This window comes from Chlorocebus sabaeus, chromosome 2, assembly GCF_047675955.1.
Source record: "Chlorocebus sabaeus isolate Y175 chromosome 2, mChlSab1.0.hap1, whole genome shotgun sequence".
Taxonomy (NCBI): domain Eukaryota; kingdom Metazoa; phylum Chordata; class Mammalia; order Primates; family Cercopithecidae; genus Chlorocebus; species Chlorocebus sabaeus.
Window position 1 is genome coordinate 88914667 of NC_132905.1, and position 12335 is coordinate 88927001.

General features: G+C 43.9%; 1 protein-coding gene across 4 annotated transcripts in view; it reads right to left on the reverse strand.

Annotated features, from left to right (window-relative positions):
- Window positions 1–12335, reverse strand: part of RUNX1 (RUNX family transcription factor 1) — a 263884-nt gene that overhangs the window by 35709 nt on the left and 215840 nt on the right. For 3 of the 4 annotated variants that reach the window (XM_073010400.1, XM_007967436.3, XM_073010399.1), the window contains one exon: window positions 10616–10807. The exons of the other annotated variant lie outside the window; for it this stretch is intronic. In XM_073010400.1, coding sequence (XP_072866501.1) covers window positions 10616–10807 — 192 coding nt within the window. The remainder of the gene's footprint in view (window positions 1–10615; window positions 10808–12335) is intronic. 4 annotated transcript variants of the gene reach the window in all.

Here is a 12335-nt window from a genome sequence, read left to right on the forward strand (position 1 = left end):
ACCTCGGTCTCCCAAAATGCTGGGATTACAGGCGTGAGCCACCGTGTCCAGCCCCTGGTGTGTTTTAAAGCTCAAGTTTCATGCCATCCCATAGGTGTTAGGTGACATGAGACTCACAGGTCAGGATCACCATCTCCTCTTCCCTCTGCCCATACTGATTCCCTCCAGGAAAGAAAGTAGGGAATTTCATCTTTAAGGACAAGAATCCCCTTCCAAAAAGGTTAATTCCCATAATAGGATCTATGGAGATCAGAATTGGAAGACACTTTTCAAAATCTTGAAACCCTATTGAGAAACTGCTAAACCCTAAACATGACCCTAAGGTCATATGGAATAATGATGGTGCCCAGAATTGTGGCATCCTGTGTCTGGAGGCAGTGGCTGTCTTTTCTGCCCAATCTTTCCTACTCATGATTCAGTCGACATTTAGTCAAACATTCAGTCAAGCATTTAGCGCCATTGTTCTGTGTTCTCTTAAAACAGAAAATGGTCTATCCCATGCCATTTAGGGGAGCGTGAACTGGCTAAAACTCAACCTGAAGACTTTCCACAGCTTGCTAATCAGAAATAACCTGAATAAGAGGTGGTACATTCTTCCCCTATCAATTCTCAGGAGTGCACAGAGAGACAAAAAATAAACACGGTTGGCCAATGTTTGTTTTTAGGGCGAGTTCTATACTATTTTTCTATTATTATTTTGCTTTATTTACTGTGGTTGGTAACTGAATCTCTAACATCAAAACATGAGATGTTCTGCCAGAAAGAGATTACGGAAGAAAAGTCTATGAAAAGAAACTGGGTTTGTCAGTGAAGATTTTATTTACAGGAGTTTTGCAATCGGTATCTTTAATCTCCATAACAATTGGGCTGTTCTACTGCTTTGAAGGCAATTGTTCAATAATGCGAAGGTCCCTGTTAGGCTAAGTCTTGGAAGGAGGAATGTAATAGGGCTGGTGACAATTGAGGCAGGTGAAACCCTCTGCCTCCGTTAAAAGTCGTGGTGGGGTGTTCTAAGGGCCAGAGGGAAATAAGCAAAGACAGAGGTAATGAAAATTCCTCCACATCATTTAAATCACAAATACTGGATTTTAAAGAGCCCTAAAATAACTGAATACCAGTGGGTCTGAATTTCTGTTCCATAAGGTAAGGAAAAATCATGCAGATGAGTAAAACCAACTCAGTCTGGAGAACTACGCCTAATAAGAAAACCCAAGCAGTAGCTTTCTAAGAATACAAAAAGTAGCTTTCTAAGTAGAGCTGTTTTTCATATTAGCATATATTGTTTATTCTTCCTCTCAATACAAACTTTTGGTAAACTTTGATACTACTTCATGACTACAGTAAAAGCTTCTTTTTTAAATGTCCAAATTTGAAAGGCTATCTTCAGGGGCTTTGTAAATCACCATCCTTTTGAAATGGGTGTGTAGACAACAATGCCTGGCAATAAAGTCACTTTTTAAAAAGGCAGCTTGCTTCAAAACAACAGTGACATGCCTGACTTTGGGTGGTCAAATTCTTGAGTCCATCCCAACTGTCTGGTTTCGGTCATCATGTCATCTTCTGTTCCTACCATCTAAGCTGTCATGAGTTTTTGGAGGCTAGGGCAAGAGGCACCTGCGCCTCCTGTTTCCCCATCTGGCACTGCTCCCTGGACACAGGGAAGACAGCTCTTTCTCTATCACTGTCAGGGCCTCTGGTTCCATCGGCATAGGTGTTCTAGGAAATATTAAGAAATATCTGATCTCATCTAAAAACAATCATACATTTTTCTGGCTGGGAAATAAAAGTACTATGATTTTGGGTTCAAACAAATGATGGACTGAGGTTATAGTAACACGATTGGGGCATTTGTGCATGAGATGTTCAGTTCACATTAACCTGTCCACCATGTTTGTTCTGGGGGATGGACTTGGGAGAGTTATCTCTGGACTCACCTGCTGTGCCTGGTCAATGATCTGATGTCCCCTATCTTTTGTACAAAGATACAGCAGTTTGAATAGTGGCTCCAGAAAAGATATGTCCACTTCCTGACCCCCAGAACTGTGAATGTGACCTTATTTGGAAAAGGGCCTTTGAAGCTATAATTAAGTGAAGGATCTTGAGTTCATCATGAATTACCTGGGTGGGTCTAAATATAGTAACATGCATCCTTATGAGAGACAAAAAGGAGATGACACAAAGGAGGTCATATAAAGAGGGAAGAAGAGGTTGGAATGATACAATCTGATATAGTCACAAGCCAAGGACTGCCATCAATGGCTAGAAGAGACAACGAAGTATCCTCCCCTAGAGGCTTCAGAGAAAGTATGGCCTTGCCAACACTTTGATTTTGGACTTCTGGCCTCCAGAACTAAGAAAGAATACATTTCTGTTGTTTTAAGCCACCAAGTTTGTGGTTATTTGTTAAAACAGCCACAGGAAACTAATATACTTGTGCTGTGGTTTGACTGTGTCCCTCAAAAGTTCACATGTTGGAAACCTGGATCCCACTGTGGTGGTGTTGAGTGATGGGGCCTTTGCAGGGAGCAAATGGGTCATGAGGATTCTACCCTCATAAATAGATTAATGCCATCATCATATGAGTGGGTTATTGCTGGAGTGCCTTTGTTATAAAAGCAAGCTCTCTCTTGCATATGCTTTCTTGTGCCCCTTGCTTTCTGCCATGGGTTAATGCAGCAAGGACCCCACCAGATGCCAGCACCATGTTCTTGGACTTCCCAGCCTCCAGAACTGTATGAAACACATTTCTTTTCTTTTCTTTTCTTTTTCATTTTTTTGAGACAGAGTCTCACTCTGTCACCCAGGCTGGAGTGCAGTAGCATGATCTCAGCTCACTGCAACCTCCACCTCCCCAGTTCTCCTGCCTCAGCCTCTCGAGTAGCTAGGACTCAGGTATGTGTCACCATGCCCAGCTAATTTTTTTTATTTTTATTTTTAGTAGAGATGGGGGTTTCATCATGTTGGCCAGCCTGGTCTTGAACTCCTGACCTCAAGTGATCTGCCTGCCTTGGCCTCCCAAAGTGCTGGGATTACAAGCACGAGCCATTGTGCCTGGCTGTGAATTAAATTTCTTTTCTTTATAAATTACCCAGTCTCAGGCATTTGTTTTAACAAAAGAACTAAGACAGAAAGTGGTACCAAGAAGTGGGGTTGTTACTACAACAAATACCTGAAAATGTGTAAGTGGCTTTGGAACTGCATAACTGTGAAGGCTGAACAGGTTTGGAGGTGCAGGCTAGAAAAAGCCTGCATTGCCAAGCACGGTTCTGCCATTAGGGGCAATTCTGGTGAGGGATCTGAAAGAAGACCTCAGAACTAGGGGAAGTCCAAATCTTTGTAGAGATTACTTAAGTGTCTGTGACCAGAGTGCTGGTAGAATGCTGGTAAAGGCCATTCTGATGAGGCTGCAGATAGAAATGAGGAACAAGGTGTTGGAAACTGGAGTAAAGGCCATATTTATAAAATATAAGGTTGCAAAGAGCTGGGTGAAATTGTGTCTGTGTCCTAGGACTTAATGTAATGCAGAACTTAAGAGGGATGAACTAGGATATTTGTGGAAGAAATACCTAAGCAGCAAAGCATTGAGGCTGCTGTGTGGCTACTTTTAACTACATATAGTGAGATGTGATAGCAAAAGAATGACTTAAAGATGAAATTTGCAGTTAAAAGAGAAGCAGAATGGAAAGATTTGGAAGATTCGCAGCCTGGCCACATAAAGAGTGAAAGTGTATTTGGGAGAGAGTACTAAGGGTATGGCCAGGCAACCATTTGCCAAAGAGATTAATTTGAATGTGAGGAAGCCAGATTCTATTCAGTCAAAACAATGGAGAAAGACCCCCAAAAGCATTTCAGAGATCTTTGAGGTTGCTCCTCCCATCATAGGCCCAGAGCTCTAGGAGGGTAGAATGATTTTAGGGGACAGGCCTGGGGCGCCCTTCATGGGCTCACTGCCCAGGGCTGCCTCTAGTCTCTGCTTCCTGCATCCCGGTGCAGCACACCTTGGTCACCCCAGCTGTGGCTTCAGTGGGCCTAGGTGTAGCCTAGGCTGCCATTCTGAAGGGCACAAATAGTATGCCTTGATGGTCTCTGTGTGGTGCTAATTCTGTAGGCATGCAGAATACATACTGTGGAAGCATGGCTTCCTCCAACTGGATTACGAAGGATGCCACAGACTGCCTAGAAGCTCAGGCCAAGACTTACCACAGGGGAATACCACTGCAGACAGTACCTACCAGGGCAATGTTGAACAGAAATGTGGGGTTGAAGCTGCCACAGAGAGTCCCCACTAAGGCTATGCCTAATGGAGACACAGAATTGGGGCTATCCCTGAGAACCCAGAACTGTAGAGCCACCAGTGTACAACTCCAGCCTGGTAATGCTGCAGACACAAGACTTCAACTTGAGAGAGGTGAAGTTTGGGCTGAGCCCAGCAAAACCGTAGGGGCAGGGCTGCCCAAGGCCTTGGGGGCCTAGCCTTAGCCCCATTGTATCCAGAAGGCAGAACATGTAGTCAAAGGAGATTATTCTCCAGTTTCAAGACTTAATATTGTTTACCCTGTTGGATTTTGAACTTCTTTGGGACCAGTTACCCCTATTTTCTTGCTTATGTCTCTCTTTTGGAGTGGGAATTTCTACCTTGTGTCTGTCCCATCATTACATTTTGCAAGCATTGTAGAAAACTTGTTTTGATTTCACAGCCTCAGAGTTAATGGAATGTGATTTAAATTTTTCCTTGCATCTCACCCATATCTGGTTTAGACAAGACTTTTGAGTTAATGCTGGAAAGAGTTAAGACTTTGGAGACGACTGGGATGGAATAAATGTCTTTTTAAAATGAGAAGCACATGAATTTGGGGTGGTCAGAGGTGGAATGCTATGGTTTGAATGTGTCTTCTCAAAAGTTCATATGTTGGAAACTTGGTTGCCATCCTGGCAATGTTGAGAGGTGGGGCCTTTGGGAGGTGATTGAGTCATAAGAGCTCCATCTTCACAAATGAATTAATGCTACCATTGAGGGAGTAAGTTAGTTATCATGGAGGTGGCTTTGTTATAAAAGCAAGCTCTCTCACAGATGCTCTCTTGCCCTTCCACCTATCTGCCATGGGATGACTCTCAGCAGATGATGGCACTTTACTCTTGGACTTCCCAGCCTCCATAACCATGAGCCAAATAAACTTCTTTTCTTTATATATTACCCAGTCTATAATATATAAGACTAAGACAACTTGATATTATTGATGTTGATCATAACAGCTAACAGTTTTTGCATGTTAACCATGGGCTGGCTCTAATGTCCACTGCTTTATGTTTCACAACAGTCCTAGGATTTTGCTAGCATAAGTATTACTCCCCTTTTGCAGACAGGAAAATGAAGGCTTTAAAAGGTTAAGTGACTTGCCAAAAGTCCTATAGTGAATGTGGTAGAAACAAAGGCAGTCTGCCTGCTGAGCCCTCATTCTTTCTTAGCCACTATGGTCTGCTATCTTTCTTGGCTATTAGATTCCCAGCTGAAGCCTTCTGATACGTAGCCATCAATATCAAAGACATGCTCCAACTACATCTTTGCTGATACTATTATTCTTCCAAATGAAACCTTTTAGTGCATGGGTGTGCTGACCTACATATTTACAAGCATAAGGGGAAAGTTCAGAACATATGCAGTCTACAGAAGAAATATTTTATCATGAAGATCAAGCCCTGCAGTGAATCTCTGCAGTCATCCCACTGGTTTTCATTTCCTCTCTCTCTCCCTTCTTTCAATTATTTTTATTTATTCCTGTGAACACCTGATTCAGGCTTGTTTTCAGGGTAAGATTCTAATGCTGTAGACCTGGAAAGGCTCTCACACCCTACTACACCTTGTTAAAAGTTATTTTTAAATAAAATCATTCACCTTTCATGTTTATAGCCTATCATATATATTAATTTCTCACACTCTGAATATGTTGCTTTGTGTAACCATTAAATGACCATTTATAGATTTATATATGAGGATTTCTAGTGTTTGATTGTAGCCTCCACTTCCAGGGTAATAAAATAGCCCCTACCCCCTTTGTTTTTAAACTTCAAATTGCTAGAAGAATAAGGAAGAGAGGGAAGGAGAGAGAGAGAGAGAAAGGAAAGCAATGCAATGCAGTTGGATATTTTACCTCCAAGGCTGGAAAGAGGATTTATCTCCTTCTACAGGAAGGTGGAAAGGTTTTCTTCCTTTTGTCTATCCAGATGATAAAGAGAGAATCAGACGGACTTAAATAACTTCATACAACTGAGAAAGAGTCGTTTCAGTATCTCAGAGTTTTGCAGACAGCAGCACCAGAATATAGACCTTCCTAAGTAACTTTAATTTTGGGGGAAAATCATTAGCAAGACAAAAGTTACTTGGAATACTAAAAATCAGGAGATGATTTGAGAGGTCAGGGGCCCCTCTTGGCCATATGGAACTCTCAAAGTGAGGCATGCACACTCATAGAAGTGGATCAGATGTTGACTGGGTTTGGATGATAAGCACTTGGTCCCAATGAATTTCAAAAGTAGGGAGGCAATGGCCCCAGTAAACAGAGTGGCTGGTAAGCCTTCTCCCTGCTCGTATACCCTCTTTCACTCCTATTTAGAGATGCACTCTTCTGAGTTTTCTTTTCTCCCAGACTTTACAAATGAATGCACATGTACCAAAGGAGACAGTTTCTTAAGGTGCCCACCACACAGCCTGGCCCCAAAATTATTCTTCTTCTTATCAACATCTAATTATAATAGAACATGGTTCAATACAGGAATGCCAAGTGAGTGGATAGCCCAACACTTCTTCCATCCCTCCTTTGGTGATTGAGATTCTTCTCGACACTGGTCAGCCCTGTAGTAAATTGATCCTTGACCCAAGAGTGCATGCCCAGGGAACGGCCTCCCCACTTGCACTGGCTCTGTAGCAAGGAAGGTCTGGGTTTGCGTCCAAGTTCATCACTTACAATCTTTGAGATATTGGGCAATTTTTAACCTCTGAATTTCGATTTCTCTGTCCATAAACCATACCATAGGATTGTTGAGGGAATGGAATGATATATACAAATGTCTGACCCATGTCAAAATAGCTCACAACTGGCCCAGTTAAAGAGTTAAACCTTGGCCGGGTGCGGTGGCTCATGCCTCACTTTGGGAGGCTGAGATGAGCGAATCATGAGGTCAGGAGATTGAGACCATCCTGGCTAACACAGTGAAACCCCGTCTCTACTGAAGATACAAAAATTAGCCGGGTGCAGTGGCGGGCGCCTGTAGTCCCAGCTACATGGGAGGCTGAGGCAGGAGAATGGTGTGAACCTGGGAGGTGGAGCCTGAGTGAGTGGAGATCGCGCCACTGCACTCCAGCCTGGGTGACAGAGCAAGACTCCGTCTCAAAAAAAAAAAAAAAAAAAAAAAAAAAAAGAGTTAAACCTTCCTCCTACATGTTTATGACAACCAGCATGCAGAAGAACAACAAAATGGGCTTCCTAGTTTATCTAGGTTTCAGTTTTCTGTACCAGCATCTATTACTCCATCCTCATATTCCCAGAAAGGAGGAAATTACGACACCTTAAATGTGATACATCATATTTGGTCAATCAGGGGTGAAATTTTAAAATCACTCACTCGGGTTGCCCAAACCCCTCTCTAGGTGGGAGTTGTGACTGAACAGGCATCAGTACCACCAGCTCTAGAATCTGCCTTGTTCTATCTTTTGAAATAAATTAAGAAAGAATTCTAAGACTTGGGTCATAGAAGTTAACGATGGTGTCTTGACTGGGAGAAACGTGTAGCCCAAGGGTCTACTCATGACAAAATGGCTTTCTAGTCAAGTTTAAGACCTGGTAAAATAGGAAGTTGAAATAAACCTCAGCCCTTTAATAGTTAAGACCTCAACAAATAAACAGTGGTTTAGTGGCATGGCAACCTGCCCCCTCTCAATCTGTACGGTGCTTCAGATAATTTGAGATGTCTATTTTGAGTGACCCTCCAGTACACGTGATTCTAGGTAAGTATTGGTGCTATTCTATATCAGCATTTTCTTGCTGACAGAGTTAGAGGAGCTGGCATAACCCTTCTAATAAAGTCCTAGCAAGGTAGGGTTCCTGAGCCTCTCTATAAATCCCAGCAAGCTCTCCAAACCCCCAGTTACTGACATTTCTGTAAAGCTGAAAAACATTCATGCTCCTGGACAGCACCGCTGTAGAACTGCTCTGACAAATTGGATATTTTTCTGAATACTACCACTGCCATTTCAAAGATAGCCATAAACACATGCTGTATTTCTTAAAGTATCTTTGTAAATATAACATAGAAACTTCAGGGCTGAGCCTGGAAAATAAGCATTTTCCTACATGTCAAGAACAAACTGAAGGTCTTGGCTGAACAACACTTGCATAATACGCCTGTTAACTTTCCAGTTTCAAGAGAAAGCGCCCAAGGGTCTACTCAAAACATGATTAGTGGAAAACAGCGTTTTCTTATAGGAAAGAAACAACAAAAGGAAAAGGAAAAGAAGTTGTTTCACATGAAAATATTCTGGATACTTATTTTTCAAAAGTTGCTCCTAAAATTTTACAAGTGAAGTACTAAATATCAAATTCATATTTTGGAAGGAAAGAACACAAGCAATATAGTTCACACATTCTTCAGAGTAGCAACCAAGCCCCTAGGGAACTCTAAAAGGGAGTTATGATTTCTTCAATGTTGCAGAAGTAAAAAGTTTTCATGAGGAAAAAAACAGGGACGATGCTTAGTGTTAAACCTGATACTCTGCTAAGCATATAGGGCTCCAAAGAGCTGACGAACGCCCATCACAGGGTCCACAATAATGCTTTTGCCCAGGAACTTCGGGATGAGAATTCAATGCGCAACTTGCCCCCAATTTTTTTGTTGTTGTTAAAGAGGCGTATCTGATGAAGAAGGAAATCAGATTAGATTCACTCTTCACCAAAAAACAGAGCAACTCAATGGTGACAATTTCAGTTTTCCCCCATGGGGCTGAATTTTCCATTGCCTTTAAAAATGCTCAGACTTTTTGTTCCCATATCAGCAGAAAAAGGCAAATCCCTTCATCAACCTAGTAGTATAAATGGCCAGTTAGGCAATGAGAGACTAAGAAAACAGGCTTCCTTTCGATTTTACACATGAATAGATGATGATAATTAGCTTAAATGACCTTAAAGGCAAGATGAAAGAATCTCCTTGAGAGTTGTATCCTCTTTGGAAGGGAAGTATTGTTTCGCCCCCAAGCCCATCTCGCTCACTTAACAAACCATTTGACTTAATTTACCACATCTGCTTGTATTTTGGAATTTTAAAAAAATCAATGTACACATTTGAAGTCATTATTAATGATTATTACATAACAGGAAACCAACGGTTTCATGGATCCTCTTCCTGAATACACCTAAATGAACCTATAGATGACAGGCAGCCCCCCAAAACATCAAGCTTTAGGTTTCTGTTTGTTTACAAAGGGGTTACTCCACAGATAGGCCACTTAGCTGTGTGCATACTATCTTCTTGGAAGATTTATTTGGAAATTTTCCAATTAAGTAAAAGAGCCTCCCCCAGAAACCTAACTGTGAGAGCGAATGGCATGGGCTGTCAAGGTCTATGGGAGACAGTGGGCATGCCTTTTGAGAACCCATGTTTTAACCCAAAATAGAGAGCTATTGGCCTGGACACCCAAAAGAACAGATGATATTTGTCCATCCCACAATACAACTCACAGAAAATGCCTGGGGAAGCTAATTCCTGCTGTCCGAGAGGGGCAAGGAGCTCCCACCTCGATTGTTGGCCACCTGCCCTTTCCCCCAGATGTGTTGCTTATCTTTTCCTTAACAAGCCTGCTACTTTGAGAAAGAAATATTACTGTAAACCATATCACACACAGCTGCATCCTGCATGGCACAGAGGAAAGTCTGCATTTTGGATTTCTGAAACGGTATCACAGAGCAAACAGTCATTGACGTCACTGGTTCTACAGTGTAAATGAACTTCTTGTATTATCTAATTGGGCACAGTGGGCCTTAGGCAATTATTGCATCTTACAGTGCTTTAGTAATTGCCAGCTAGCCCCATGGGATAGGGGGACCTGCATTCTATATTGATATGCAAATAACACCCTTGATGTGATGGCATCCATATATTTCTACTATTTCTTAATAATAACAAAAAAACACTAGATACAAAACCCACAAATAATCTGGCAATAGCGAGAACTTGAAACATCCCCATCTTCACCTTGCTTGACGTGTGTGTGTGTGTGTGTGTGTGTCTGTGTGTGTGTCTTCAAGTCTAATGGGTAGGTAAAAAAATAGCATAGCCAAAGCTAACTCTTAAAAAATTCAAGAGAGCTATCTATCCAATATGGATATCCATACCCAGAGCTCCTCGTATCCCCTGTAGCAGTGCTTTTCCTTGTGGGGATCTGGTTGCAAGGCAGATCTGACTCGGTGGGTCTGGGGTGGGGCCCAAGACTCATTTCCAACAGCTCCCAGGTGGTGCTGTTGGTTCGAGGCCTTTCTCTGAGCATCAAGGGGAAACCCCAGTGGGTCTGGGTGGGTGTTTGCACATGGGACCCAGCTGTGGGTGGTGGGCTCCGTCTGGTACTTACCCTGCATCTGACTCTGAGGCTGAGGGTTAAAGGCAGTGGAGTGGTTCAGGGAGGCACGAGGGTTGGGCGTGGGGGCTGGGTGGTGTGGGCTGACCCTCATGGCTGTGCGCCGCAGCTGCTCCAGTTCACTGAGCCGCTCGGAAAAGGACAAGCTCCCGGGCTTGGTCTGATCATCTAGTTTCTGCCGATGTCCTATTGTGGGGAGCAGGGAAGGGAGGGGATGGGAAGAGGGAAGGGAGGCAGGGAAGGAGGGAGGGAAGAGATCAGAAAAAGTATTGTGGATTTCCTAAAATTGGGGCTTTTCTTGTCTTTCCCCTCTCTCCCCTCACCCCAACATAGACTTGGTAGAGATTTGCCCATTGGGCTAGCCGCCAGTGGGAATTTGGGGGCACTGTCCTCTCAGCAGAACGGGCCCCCTTTCACTGCCCTCGCCACAGAGTGCTCCCCCAGTCTGGGCCTCAGCACCCTCCCCAACCCTCTACACCCACTTCCAATGGGCACAACTCAGTGGGATACGGAACTTGGTGGTGGTGGTGATGCCGGGAGGAAAAGAGCTGCATTAATTGTTGGCACATGGCTACATGCCAGGGGCTATGCTATGGCAGCCAGGAAAGGTGGCCTCTCAGGGGCATCAGAACAGCTGCTCTTTACTGCAAACCCAACCACCGACTGGCTTTAGAGGCAGCCAAGTGGGCCCTGCAGCTTATTGGCAGGGCTCCTTCCAAGAGGAAACAAGGAGTGGCTGCAAACCCCCAGCCCCGGGAAGGTCAGATTTCCAGGTACATGCAGGGCATCCTCAGCCCCGCAGCCCCTCACCCTTTCCCTCTCCTTACAGGCTTTTCACAAGCATTCCTTCTTCCCCAAAGCCGACTCCCCTGTGTACCCTTAAGAAGGAGTTGACAGGAAGGCCTCGCCTGTGTCTTGTCCAATATTCCCAGCAGAATAGGCCCACTGGAGCCCAGAGGTAGCTGCAGCCTATCTGGTGAGCTTCCCCAGGGGGCTCAGGACTGGTGGGATGGGATGGTGGGCCCCTCAGTGTCTATACAGATAACAAGTATCCTCATGATGCTCTTCACCAAAACAACTGTCACCAGGAAGCAGCAAGCAGAGGCCACTCACAGGGGACTGGGGCCTATGGTTTTCTCAAAATGTCCTTAAACCAGAGCCAGTCCTGTCAAGCAGAGCTGAGGCTCCAAGGTAGGGAGGCAGCCACAGGAGGCCTGGGCCATTCATTTCTCTGTTAAAAACAATGGCCTGCTGCTTCCTCAGCCTTATGGTTCCAATAAAGAGTCCTCGATCAATTGCACAACCCCTGTTCCCTATTGTCAAGTGTCCCCAAAGCCAGACTGAGAAGCAGCCTGCCCGCTGCCCCCATAAAGTGCTCTTTCACATGCCCTGACCCAATCCTAGACTAGAAAGAGGCTCCCTTGATTCCACTCCCACAGCCTGGGGTAAGAGCAGACCACGAGAAGTGCACTGTAGTCCAGCTCCCGATGGCTACGATTATAAAATTAAATGTTATAACTTGCATTATGGCTGTAAATCTCCATGGCTGGCCATTTCTTCCTGCTGCCAGGCCCCTTGGCACAGCTGACACTGTCTCAAATTCCAGACCAGAAGAAAAGGGCCCACTATATTGCAGTGATTTTATCATTAACGAGACCTGTTTGGCTCCAAAATGAGGAAAAATACTTAAGCATGATATTTGCGTAGTTCACAT